This window comes from Drosophila suzukii (assembly GCF_043229965.1).
Source record: "Drosophila suzukii chromosome 2 unlocalized genomic scaffold, CBGP_Dsuzu_IsoJpt1.0 scf_2c, whole genome shotgun sequence".
In the NCBI taxonomy this organism is placed as follows: Eukaryota; Metazoa; Arthropoda; class Insecta; order Diptera; family Drosophilidae; genus Drosophila; species Drosophila suzukii.
Window position 1 is genome coordinate 22469368 of NW_027255896.1, and position 14208 is coordinate 22483575.

Genomic DNA, 14208 nt, shown 5'->3' on the forward strand with positions numbered 1-14208 from the left:
TCTAAGCTTGGAATTTTTTCTCGATTTTGTATATGTGTATGTAAGTATGGATGAGCAGCCAATTGCAATTAAAAAAAGGAGTCGGAAAAAATTGGCAATATGGCCGCACGTAGCAAAAGGAAAATCGAAGAAAAAAATGGCGAAGTAATTTTTAATTGCCGTTGTCGGATTCAATCGGACTAGGATTTTGGACAAATCGTACAGAAAGTCAAACGAATTATATTTTCGAGTGGCTGACTGCAGACCGGCAATTAATAAGACGAAAAGTTTTACTTATCTTATCCGGCTCGAAGGACCAAAATGTACGCCGGGGGGGGGGGCAGCGGGGTACGGTGGTGGTGCTGGTGGAATGGCGTGGGAGGCGACGGCGGAAAACTGGCGGCGTCGGCGGGTTGCTTCGCTGGGCTTCGGTGGCTTGCTGCTGGTGCGTTTGCTGCTGGTGCTGCGGAAGCTGTAGGGGAGAAACCACTCGAACGCGTATTGCCCCTTAATCGAAAATAAGTACTCCAGAAAAAAGTTAACTTTGAAAGTAGGCGGGGGTGCGACCGCGGTTAATTTCAGTTGAACTCCAGAAATCGAACTAATTTAGTCTTAGCTCCGCTCTGCGCTCCAGAGCGCAGCGGAGACTTCATGGAGGGAGCTAGGAACAGCGCAGGAGAGCGGGAGCGCGACAGAGCGGGAGCGCGACAGAGCGGGAGAGCGGGAGAGCGGTAGTGCGGTGCAGCTGGATAGCGGGGCCAGTCCAGATTCGCCGGACAGTGGGCCTGAACAGATACCAACAAGAAAGTAAAGCAGAAACCATGAACGCGGCACAAATAGAGGCGGTAATTCAGGCCGCATTAAATAATCAAGAAATGAGGCTCAGAGCCGAATTCGCGAATCAGATCAGTGCCGTTAAGCAACAGCTTCAGAGTCTGCGTATAGAAGCACCAGAGGTAGAATCCTACCTGAGGGTAGCGGTAATACCGGGAGCACCACAGTGCGATATACCATTACATATAGTGAAATCAGTTCCAGACTTTACTGGGTTTCAAGATGAGTACGTGGCATGGAGGCAATCCGCCACCGACGCCTACGAATTATTCGAATTTTATCAGGGCAGTAACGCGCATTACCAAGCTGTCACTGTTATTAGAAACAAAATTAAGGGACCAGCGCGTGCGCTGCTAGTTTCATATAATACAGTGCTTAATTTTAAAGCCATATTAGCTAGATTAGACTGCTCCTACGCAGATAAAACATCTTTGCGCCTATTACGGCAGGGACTCGAGTCGATCCGCCAGGGCGACCAAACACTTATGCAGTATTACCATGAGGTCGAACGAAAATTGACCCTCGTTACGAACAAAATTGTCATGACACATGACGAAGAAAGGGCTTCATTACTTAATACAGAAGTTAGGGCTGACGCCCTACACGTATTCATTTCTGGTCTAAAAAAATCACTTAGGGCTGTTGTGTTTCCAGCACAGCCAAAAGACCTGCCAGCAGCACTGGCATTAGCTAGAGAGGCAGAGGCCAGCATTGAACGAAGTATGTTCGCGGCCACATATGCCAAGGTAGCCGAGCCAAGAAATCAGAATACTGATTTTCACAAGGGCCAATACCGAGCGCCCGAGAAATAGGGGAAAAATACTGGTGCCGACCGCGAACCGGAAAAAAATCCCTATTTTTTCAGAAAGCAAAACATAGACCAGAATAAACAAAACCAATCCACGGAACCTATGGACATCATCTTCTAAGTTCCGACAACCTTCAAATTTTAGAAAGGGAGAACTATAAAAATCCTTTTAGACACGGGGGCGGCAAAGAGTTATGTAAAGCGTTTAAAGGAGCTCAAGAACATAATGCTTGTTGACTCCCCATTCACTATGAGTTCCGTTCATGGCTCCAGTACTATAAGAGAAAAATGCTTTATGCACATATTCGGCCTAAAGGCTCCATTTTTTTTACTTGATACTATCAACACTTTTGATGCCATAATTGGTTTCGAGTTGCTAACGCAGGCCGGAGCGGCATTAGATTTACGTAACAGCGTAGTCAGGTATGGAAACATATCTGAACAGCTCATATACCACGAATGCGATAACGTGAACTTCACAAATATCGATGACTTAATAGTCCCAAATTCAGTGAAAGCTGCATTTAAGAAAATGATCCTTAAGAGGAAACAAGTGTTTTCGCACTCTAACGAGGCGCTTCCCTTTAACACTTCGATCATTGCCACAATTCGTACGGAGACCAACGAACCCGTATATTCAATGCTATATCCTTACCCCATGGGAGCAGCAGAGTTTGTTAACACAGAAATCAGACAGCTGTTAAAAGATGGCATTATCAGGTCTTCTAGGTCACCATTTAACAGCCCAACATGGGTTGTTGACAAAAAAGACTTGATGCGGATGGCAACAAGAAAAAACGGCTGGTGATCGATTTAAGGAAACTAAATGAAAGAACTATCGCCGACCGTTACCCTATGCCAAGTATTCCTATGATTCTTGCGAACCTAGGAAAGGCCATATTTTTTAGTACCCTAGACTAAAAATCGGGGTATCACCAGATTTATCTAGCTGAAAAAGACCGTGAAAAAACTGCTTTCTTCATAAACGGAGGAAAGTATGAATTTTGCCGTCTACCCCTTGGACTGAAAAATGCGGGAAGCATTTTTCAAAGGGCGATTGACGACGTACTACGTGAACAAGTCGGCAAAATTTGTTACGTCTATGTAGACGACGTGATAATTTTCTCAGAAAGTGCTGCCGACCACGTCATGCACATTGACACAGTCCTAAAGTGCCTGTGCGAAGCCAACATGAGAGTGGCACCGGAAAAAACCAAATTCTTCAAAAAAAGTGTTGAATTTTTAGGTTTCATTGTTACTTCAAACAGACCCGGAAAAGGTAAAAACCATTCAGGAGTACACTGAACCAGAAAATTTGTTCAGTCTTAGGTCTTTTCTAGGATTGGCCAGTTACTACAGAAGTTTTGTCAAGGACTTCGCTACCATAGCTAGACCACTTACCTCCATACTAAAGGGAGAGAATGGCACTGTTAACAAACACATGTCAAAAAAGGTTGCTATCAAATTTGACGAGACCCAACGCATAGTGTTCGAGCGCCTGCGATACCTTTTATCATCAGAAGATGTGATACTAACGTATCCAGATTTCAAACTCCCTTTCGATTTGACCACCGATGCCTCAGCAAGCGGTATCGGTGCGGTACTGTCCCAAAAAGGTAGGCCAATCACAATGATATCTCGCACGTTGAAAGACTGCGAGCTCAATTACGCAATCAACGAAAGAAAATTATTGGCAATTGTTTGGGCTATAGGAAAATTACAAAATTACCTATACGGCACAAAAGAAATCCGGATTTTTACGGACCATCAACCTCTTACCTTCGCTGTATCCGAGCGAAATACAAATGCCAAAATTAAACGATGGAAGGCATTCGTCGAAGAACACAACGCCAAGGTATTCTACAAGCCCGGTAAGGAAAATTTTGTGGCCGACGCTTTGTCACGACAAAACATAAACGCTATAGAAGGCGAACCCCAATCTAACTATCTATTCACAGTGAACTTTCTTTGACCTAAACGGTCGAATTCACTAATAAACCCCTGAACTGCTACAGGAATCAAATAATCCTGGAGGAAGCAGAGCAGCTTTTACGGCGACATTTCATAGTTTTCGGGACCAAAAACCGACACATAATCCAGTTCAATAACAAGGACGAGCTGTTCGGATTGGTCAAAGAGGTAGTAAACGTAGATGTTGTTAACGCCATTTACTGCGACCTCTCAGCACTAGCATGCCTTAGTAACCGAATTCCCAGCAACCAAGTTCTGGCATTGCAAAAAATTCGTGAATGACATCACGGATGCAAAATAACAGAAAGAAGTAGAATGTTAAGCAAATCCTTCAGGATTACTACTTTCCAAATATGTCCAAACTCGCAAACTAAGTAGTTTTAAACTGCAAGACATGTACCAAGGGGAAAAACAACAGGCACCCCAAGAAGCAGGAGGTGGGTATCACACCAATGCTGCATATAGACATATACTCTACAGATAAGAAGTTTATTTTAACCTGCGTAGATACATTTTCAAAATTCGGCGTAGTGCAGCCATTACTTTCTAGGGCCATAATCGATGTGCGCAGCCCCATATTACAACTAATAAACTTTTTCCCAAACATAAAAACAATATATTGTGATAATGAGGCGTCTTTCAACTCGGAGACTATAACCTCATTTTTAAAAAATCAATATAACATTGACATTGTTAATGCACACAGCAGTTCACACGGGCAAGTGGAGCGATTCCACAGTACCCTAACTGACCAAAAGGTTGACGATACTGTTGAGCTTATTATGAGAGCCACGGTAGAATATAATAAAACAATACATTCAGTGACGAGGCTGCCACCCAAGGAGGCCTTGCACTCAGCCAATGCCGAACAAAAATTGGCAATAATAAGTAATGTTGAAAAAGCACAACAGGCAAATCTAGATAGGTGCAACCTTACTAGACAAAACAGAGTTTTTGAGGTAGGAGAATAGGTATATCTTAAAAATAACAAAAGGTTAGGAAACAAACAAAAAATGTCCGAGGCATGTTTAATTCAATCAAAAAACTTACAGGTTATAAAAAATACGCAGACGCAGAATAAAATTAATGAATTAACAGAAACCGTTAATAAAATCATCAAGGCAGAACGAAATAATATTGTTGACACTTCTCACCTGTACGAGGTACTTTTGGCCAGAAATAGAATACTAATAACTGAGATTCAAAACGTTATGCTTACAGTCACGCTTGCAAAAGCCAACATCATAAACCCAGCAATTTTTAATCAAAATGATTTTAAGTCTGTATTTGTTGATCACCCCACAGAAGTCCCCATCATTAGCGTACTAGAGGCGTCTAACATTAGAGTCCTTTAGTCCGATAGTATAATTCATGTGCTAATCGCATACCCTAAGATTAAAACAATTTGTAAAAAGGTCACCATCTTCCCTGTATCACACCAACATAGCATCCTGCAGTTGAAGGAGAACACAGTAGCTGAATGCAATAGCGACGTCTGACCAGTCACCGATTGCGTACCAACAACTTACGCATCGTTTTGCAAACTGGCGACCCATGATACTTGTGCTCGAGGCCTACACGCGGGGAGTACCGCATTATGCGAGACGCAAGCCAGCCACCTAAGCCCCATCACGTTAATAGACGACGGAGTAATAATAATCAACGAGTGCCCAGCTAAGGTCAGCACTGACGACGGCCTTGAAATAGTCACCAACGGCTCACACCTTATTACGTTCGAGCGAGTGGCTTTCATCAATGGCACCAAATACTCAAACCAACGTGAAGCCATAAGAAAAACTCCGGGCTTGGCGGCATCCCCGTTACTCAACATCATTGGCCACGATCCCACACTAAGCATGCCACTTCTCCAAAGAATTAACAACCAAAACTTGAAAGTCATCCAAGGGCTTAAGGAGGAAGTGAAATCGGCTGGAACTACCGACACCTGGTTCGCGGTCGGCGTGGGAGCCAGTCTTCTCATCAGCTGCTCCTTCCTACTCATCATAATGCTGAAGCGGAGACGAGACGCACGGGAGATCCAACAAGTCGTTGAAAAATTGGAGATGACCGAGGACGGTCATATTCCTAAGGGGAGAGTTGTTAACACTGTTAAGGAGTAATTATAAGTCTATAAAGATCTTGGGTGATTATGGGACCACTCTAGTGTTTATTTGCAAAATCAGCATAAACGCCTTTAGGGGCCGAGCCTGGTTCCTACTGATGCACGGTATGGTGAGTTATGCGGATTTTGCTAGTGTCAGCACTTTGCTGCACGAGCGGCCGGCTTGCCGGCCGCGCATAGCTTACGTAAAGTCTTTTATGTTTTAGTCTAATTTGAAGTCTTGAATAAAGAGCACAAGCTCTGACAATATTAAACTCCGGATACCGCCGTTAAGAACTTATTATTTTCACACTGTCTGAGTCTCTAGGCCAACAGGTAAAGAAGGGCAGTCACCCTTCCAACGTAAACTTCCTAATCTTCAGTGGATAGGAATAGCCAGCTGGCTCATCAAGAATCCGGCTTAACCCGGAGAATACCCCAACATCCAGTACCTGCGATCCCCCTGGGTCCAGCACCCGTGGCACATAGGAATTGGGACCGCTGCCAGACTGTTGGCTTTTGGATACTAGTGACTGCTGCGTGGGACCTGCCCGCCAGCCGACACGCACTAAAATATAATTTATACACCTCCGCCAACGTGTCCTTCTAATTTGGAGCCATCTGTATTGAAACAATTTGCGTCCGTCGTGCCCCGTCGGCCCTGCTCCCATTCCTCTCTATCTGGAATCAGGGCCTTTGGGGTGTGTGACTATATTCAATGGATTTGCATAGATCCGTGATCTTCGGAATCGATTTTTCATGCAGGAGAATTTTAGCATGGCCATAAAATTGGGCTTTCCACTGCCCTGTGTCCCTCAGTGGAATAGCTTCCGATTTGGCCCTTTCCATGCCTGCTAAGTCCAGGCTAGAGAGGTTCAAGATCGTATTCAGCGCTTCATTCGGGATGGTTCGAAGGGCTCCACTAATACACAAAGCCGCCATTCGCTGTACTTTGTTTAGAGGAGTCAGTATGCATTGTTTGTGCAGGGCGGTCCACCACAGAGCCACTCCGTACAGTAGGATTGTCTTGACTACTGCTGTGTATATCCAGTTGACTATTCTAGGGGACATGCCTCATCTTAGCCCAATTGCTTTTTTACAGGAGTAAAGTGCAATGGTCGCTTTCTTGGTTCTCTCTTGGTTGTTTAAGCCCCATTTGAGGCGCTTATCTAATGCTAACCCCAAGTACCTGGCGTGATCGCTAAAAGAGAGAGGGAAAATTTGTTACGTCTATGTAGACGACGTGATAATTTTCTCAGAAAGGGCTGCCGACCACGTCATGCACATTGACACAGTCCTAAAGTGCCTGTGCGAAGCCAATATGAGAGTGGCACCGGAAAAAACCAAATTCTTCAAAGAAAGTGTTGAATTTTTAGGTTTCATTGTTACTTCAAACGGAGCCAAAACAGACCCGGAAAAAGTAAAAACCATTCAGGAGTACACTGAACCAGAAAATTTGTTCAGTCTTAGGTCTTTTCTAGGATTGGCCAGTTACTACAGAAGTTTTGTCAAGGACTTCGCTACCATAGCTAGACCACTTACCTCCATACTAAAGGGAGAGAATGGCACTGTTAACAAACACATGTCAAAAAAGGTTGCTATCAAATTTGACGAGACCCAACGCGTAGCGTTCGAGCGCCTGCGATACATTTTATCATCAGAAGATGTGATACTAACGTATCCAGATTTCAAACTCCCTTTCGATTTGACCACCGATGCCTCAGCAAGCGGTATCGGTGCGGTACTGTCCCAAAAAGGTAGGCCAATCACAATGATATCTCGCACGTTGAAAGACTGCGAGCTCAATTACGCAACCAACGAAAGAAAATTATTGGCAATTGTTTGGGCTATAGGAAAATTACAAAATTACCTATACGGCACAAAAGAAATCCGGATTTTTACGGACCATCAACCTCTTACCTTCGCTGTATCCGAGCGAAATACAAATGCCAAATGCCAATGGAAAGCATTAGTCGAAGAACTCAACGCCAAGGTATTCTACAAGCCCGGTAAGGAAAATTTTGTGGCCGACGCTTTGTCACGACAAAACATAAACGCTATAGAAGGCGAACCCCAATCTAACTATCTATTCACAGTGAACTTTCTTTGACCTAAACGGTCGAATCCACTGATAAACCCCTGAACTGCTACAGGAATCAAATAATCCTGGAGGAAGCAGAGCAGCCATTACGGCGACATTTCATAGTTTTCGGGACCAAAAACCGACACATAATCCAGTTCAATAACAAGGACGCGCTGTTCGGATTGGTCAAAGAGGTAGTAAACGTAGATGTTGTTAACGCCATTTACTGCGACATCTCAGCACTAGCATGCCTTAGTAACCGAATTCCCAGCAACCAAGTTCTGGCATTGCAAAAAATTCGTGAATGACATCACGGATGCAAATGAACAGAAAGAAGTAGAATGTTAAGCAAATCCTTCAGGATTACTACTTTCCAAATATGTCCAAACTCGCAAACTAAGTAGTTTTAAACTGCAAGACATGTACCAAGGGGAAGTACAACAGGCACCCCAAGAAGCAGGAGTTGGGTATCACACCAACCCCCTCATATGCTGGCGAAATGCTGCATATAGACATATACTCTACAGATAAGAAGTTTATTTTAACCTGCGTAGATACATTTTCAAAATTCGGCGTAGTACAGCCATTACTTTCTAGGGCCATAATCGATGTGCGCAGCCCCATATTACAACTAATAAACTTTTTCCCAAACACAAAAACAATATATTGTGATAATGAGGCGTCTTTCAACTCGGCGACTATAACCTCATTTTTTAAAAATCAATATAACATTGACATTGTTAATGCACACAGCAGTTCACACGGGCAAGTGGAGCGATTCCACAGTACCCTAACTGACCAAAAGGTTGACGATACTGTTGAGCTTATTATGAGAGCCACGGTAGAATATAATAAAACAATACATTCAGTGACGAGGCTGCCACCCAAGGAGGCCTTGCACTCAGCCAATGCCGAACAAAAATTGGCAATAATAAGTCATGTTGAAAAAGCACAACAGGCAAATCTAGATAGGTGCAACCTTACTAGACAAAACAGAATTTTTGAGGTAGGAGAATAGGTATATCTTAAAAATAACAAAAGGTTAGGAAACAAACAAAAAATGTCCGAGGCATGTTTAATTCAATCAAAAAACTTACAGGTTATAAAAAATACGCAGACGCAGAATAAAATTAATGAATTAACAGAAACCGTTAATAAAATCATCAAGGCAGAACGAAATAATATTGTTGACACTTCTCACCTGTACGAGGTACTTTTGGCCAGAAATAGAATACTAATAACTGAGATTCAAAACGTTATGCTTACAGTCACGCTTGCAAAAGCCAACATCATAAACCCAGCAATTTTTAATCAAAATGATTTTAAGTCTGTATTTGTTGATCACCCCACAGAAGTCCCCATCATTAGCGTACTAGAGGCGTCTAACATTAGAGTCCTTTAGTCCGATAGTATAATTCATGTGCTAATCGCATACCCTAAGATTAAAACAATTTGTAAAAAGGTCACCATCTTCCCTGTATCACACCAACATAGCATCCTGCAGTTGAAGGAGAACACAGTAGCTGAATGCAATAGCGACGTCTGACCAGTCACCGATTGCGTACCAACAACTTACGCATCGTTTTGCAAACTGGCGACCCATGATACTTGTGCTCGAGGCCTACACGCGGGGAGTACCGCATTATGCGAGACGCAAGCCAGCCACCTAAGCCCCATCACGTTAATAGACGACGGAGTAATAATAATCAACGAGTGCCCAGCTAAGGTCAGCACTGACGACGGCCCTGAAATAGTCACCAACGGCTCACACCTTATTACGTTCGAGCGAGTGGCTTTCATCAATGGCACCAAATACTCAAACCAACGTGAAGCCATAAGAAAAACTCCGGGCTTGGCGGCATCCCCGTTACTCAACATCATTGGCCACGATCCCACACTAAGCATGCCACTTCTCCAAAGAATTAACAACCAAAACTTGAAAGTCATCCAAGGGCTTAAGGAGGAAGTGAAATCGGCTGGAACTACCGACACCTGGTTCGCGGTCGGCGTGGGAGCCAGTCTTCTCATCAGCTGCTCCTTCCTACTCATCATAATGCTGAAGCGGAGACGAGACGCACGGGAGATCCAACAAGTCGTTGAAAAATTGGAGATGACCGAGGACGGTCATATTCCTAAGGGGAGAGTTGTTAACACTGTTAAGGAGTAATTATAAGTCTATAAAGATCTTGGGTGATTATGGGACCACTCTAGTGTTTATTTGCAAAATCAGCATAAACGCCTTTAGGGGCCGAGCCTGGTTCCTACTGATGCACGGTATGGTGAGTTATGCGGATTTTGCTAGTGTCAGCACTTTGCTGCACGAGCGGCCGGCTTGCCGGCCGCGCATAGCTTACGTAAAGTCTTTTATGTTTTAGTCTAATTTGAAGTCTTGAATAAAGAGCACAAGCTCTGACAATATTAAACTCCGGATACCGCCGTTAAGAACTTATTATTTTCACACTGTCTGAGTCTCTAGGCCAACAGGTAAAGAAGGGCAGTCACCCTTCCAACGTAAACTTCCTAATCTTCAGTGGATAGGAATAGCCAGCCGGCTCATCAAGAATCCGGCTTAACCCGGAGAATACCCCAACATCCAGTACCTGCGATCCCCCTGGGTCCAGCACCCGTGGCAAATAGGAATTGGGACCGCTGCCAGACTGTTGGCTTTTGGATACTAGTGACTGCTGCGTGGGACCTGCCCGCCAGCCGACACGCACTAAAATATAATTTATACACCTCCGCCAACGTGTCCTTCTAATTTGGAGCCATCTGTATTGAAACAATTTGCGTCCGTCGTGCCCCGTCGGCCCTGCTCCCATTCCTCTCTATCTGGAATCAGGGCCTTTGGGGTGTGTGACTATGTTCAATGGATTTGCATAGATCCGTGATCTTCGGAATCGATTTTTCATGCAGGAGAATTTTAGCATGGCCATAAAATTGGGCTTTCCACTGCCCTGTGTCCCTCAGTGGAATAGCTTCCGATTTGGCCCTTTCCATGCCTGCTAAGTCCAGGCTAGAGAGGTTCAAGATCGTATTCAGCGCTTCATTCGGGATGGTTCGAAGGGCTCCACTAATACACAAAGCCGCCATTCGCTGTACTTTGTTTAGAGGAGTCAGTATGCATTGTTTGTGCAGGGCGGTCCACCACAGAGCCACTCCGTACAGTAGGATTGTCTTGACTACTGCTGTGTATATCCAGTTGACTATTCTAGGGGACATGCCTCATCTTAGCCCAATTGCTTTTTTACAGGAGTAAAGTGCAATGGTCGCTTTCTTGGTTCTCTCTTGGTTGTTTAAGCCCCATTTGAGGCGCTTATCTAATGCTAACCCCAAGTACCTGGCGTGATCGCTAAAAGAGAGATTACAATTGTTTAGAATGGGTGGGTTGAGTTGTGGAATTTTGTATCTATTTGTAAATAGAACAAGTCTCGTTTTCGAGGGACTTACCCCGAGTCCAATCGCTATCGTCCATTCCGATAGTATTTTAAGTTTAGCGGTCATAAGATCGCAAAGTGTTGGTGGATATTTTCGATTAAAGATGATGGCGAAGTCGTCTGCGTATGCCACAACCTTACAACCTCCTCCTTCCAGAATCCGCAGTAGTTTATTTACTGCGAAATTCCACAGGAGGGGTGATAGTAACCCTCCATGCGGGGTGCCTCTGTTCTAGTCTGGGTTGAGGACCCTAGTGCGGCTGTGACCATTCTGCTTATCAGCAATTTATGGATTAGCCTCACTATTGGCGGCTCAACCCCTAGTTCTGTGAGAGATTCTGTTATAGCAGTGGGGAGCACGTTATTGAAGGCCCCCTCTATATCCAGGAAGGCGATCAGTGTGTATTCCTTGATGCTGAGTGATTTCTCCATGCTGCTTACCACCAAGTGTAGCGCCGTTTCTGCTGACTTACCTTTGGTGTAAGCGTTCCATGGGGAGGATATTCGTCAGAACTTCTTTGTACCTGTGCCAGTCCGCTCGTCTGGGGTTAGCGAAGCTGACCGGCGAGGGGAATCAAGGGACAATACGGTTTCTATGAAGGAGTGCTCGTCAGAGACTGCCCAGTTTTTGACTGCGCCTACGAGTGAGTCTGATACTAAAGTTAGATCTATTATCGCTTGGCAAGCTTTAGTTATGAATGTAGGGACATTGCCCCTATTGCATAAGAATAGGTTCGAATGTAGAATAAAATCAAAAAGAGACTCACCTCTGTCGTTGTTGTTTGGGCAACCCCACTGGGTGTGATGGGCGTTGGCTTCACAGCCTATTAACAAACCTTTCCTTAGCTTTTCGCATTCCTCTGCCAGTCCTCTGACCAGCGCATCTGGGGGGTTTTCCTTTTCAAAGGCCAAGTAGGCCGATGCGGTGTTGTCTCCGTTGCTGAAATTGCGAAGTAGAAATATACTAAGATGCCTTTTGGCTAATATGTAGGTTCGAATTTAACCTTCTTTGGGTTCAAGCATAAGCTTGTATTCCTTTGTTCCTAGTCCAGCAACCGTGCCTCCTACTACCTAAGGTTCCTGTACAAGGACTAGGTCGGCTGCTTTACTGTGGTGAAGGTTTATTTGTAGAAGTCTTAGTGACATCTACAGCTTCAACCTCCACCACAGTATCGTCGGCCTGCTCTGTGTCGCTGAGGTCTACGTCCTCGATAGCCGGTCCGAGCGCTCGCATCTCTCTGCTTAGCGACGAATCGGTAGAGTAGCCGTCCTCCGGCCCACCAGGTGCCTCCAACTCCTCAGCAAGCACCTGCTCGTCTGGGTTGCCGGCAGAGCTACTAGCGGCGTTGGAGTCGCCCTTATACACATTGATGGTCCTTGTTCAGGACCAACACCGCCTGGTTGACGTCCCCTTCATGCTCCTCAACTTTGACGACTTTCCAGTCATTCGTGGGGAGGTGCGGGTTGCATTCTTGCAACATGAAGAGGATGTCCTTCGGCGCCTTGGTCGCTGCTGGAAGCCAAATCCTGGCTCGGGGCCTACTGGGGACATCACACCAGTCTAGCGCGACGATGTTCGCCCCTTCGAAGACCTCACCGAGCTTGCTCGTCACCTGTTTGTACAAGTCGGCCGACAGCTGACTGTCGCAGGCCACAACTTTGACGCTGCCGTGGTACCAGCCCGAGTTCATGCAGCAGGGCGAGGTGCCTGGCTTCTCCCGTACCATGCGCAGGCAAATGAGGGAAAGGTGGGACTCCACTGCCTTCCACTTGTTCATGGGGATCCTGCCCTCCGAATTTCACCTGTCAATTAGGCCGAGTAGGACACGGTTCTTCGTGATTTCGGCGAATGAGACCGATGGCTGGATCTTAGATCTCTTCGCCGATGGTCCGGGTAGTTCGAGGAATCGCAGCCTTTTCGCCTGAGTCCCGTATTTAGGAAGCCCCTTCCTTGCCCACTCTACCCTTTTTAGCCATTCAGGCGAAGGTGTGGCAACGGTGCTCCTAGTATGAGAGCGCAGAGTCTGGGCGGCAGTCTCCCTTTCTGCGTGAGTGTATTTGTTTGCCTACCGCTGCTTTAGGCGCAGATGCGCCCGTGGCGGAGGCATTTGCGGCTGGCTTTCTGCCACCCATCATCCGCAGCTTGGAATGCGGCCCTTTCGGGACCGTGCTGGTACGGATGGTGGAACCAGTGTTCAGCTTATCCGAGTGTTTTTTGAAAGTTCCCGTCTTTGTGTTTTGTGTTGTTTTTTTATTTGACTTTGCTTGAGAAGAAGGGATTATGAAATGGGGTGGTATAAAGAAATAGAATACTTGCTTTGTTGGAGATTCAAGCAATATGATAGTGGTGGATTTAGTTTTCCTGATTGAATTCCTTCGTAATCAGAGTCGACGCTCGTGGGATGAAGTCCTCAAAAGTTTTCATCACCTGGTCAGGGGTGAAGGGGCCGAGTCTTATTGGCAATTCGTCAGGGAGCGACCTCCCGAGATCTGGGAGGATCTGTAGGAAGAGACAGTGGCTCGTTGCCTTTGTTGCTCATAATTATTAACCTTTTTAGCAGTCCTCAATTGTTCACCACGTTATAGCTCAGGACGAAAAGAAAAGAAGAGCGACCAGACCTAGCAACGCAACGAAGCCACACAAAACCTCAGTTCGCAAACTGAGGCCCCATCATACACGAACTGGTATGTACCAGTTCTACCCATGGACACACCTTAGAGTCTCATGCCTTACGAAAGACTTATTTACCTCCTCTTCGACACGGCCATCCTCACATATACACGTCCTCGTGTCTATAATAAACATCTGAATTTCATTCGATTTTTTTTTTTTTATGGAATGCTTCCGAAGAACTTAACCACATAATCTCAAATCCATATAATGTTCATTAACATAACATAAATTATATTTTTAACATGTAGGCTATTTTAACATATCTATGTTAAATTCTCGTATAACCCATTCTTTTTTTCGTTTACATTTCCAAACAATCGATCA

The 14208-nt window shown here is 45.1% G+C and overlaps 1 protein-coding gene across 1 annotated transcript; it reads right to left on the minus strand.

Annotated features, from left to right (window-relative positions):
• Positions 1-12568: 12568 nt before the first annotated feature.
• On the minus strand, positions 12569-12988 carry LOC139354353 (uncharacterized). Its single transcript, XM_070998577.1, has one exon. It carries the CDS (start codon positions 12986-12988, stop codon positions 12569-12571), a length of 420 nt encoding a protein of 139 aa, XP_070854678.1.
• Positions 12989-14208: the final 1220 nt, after the last annotated feature.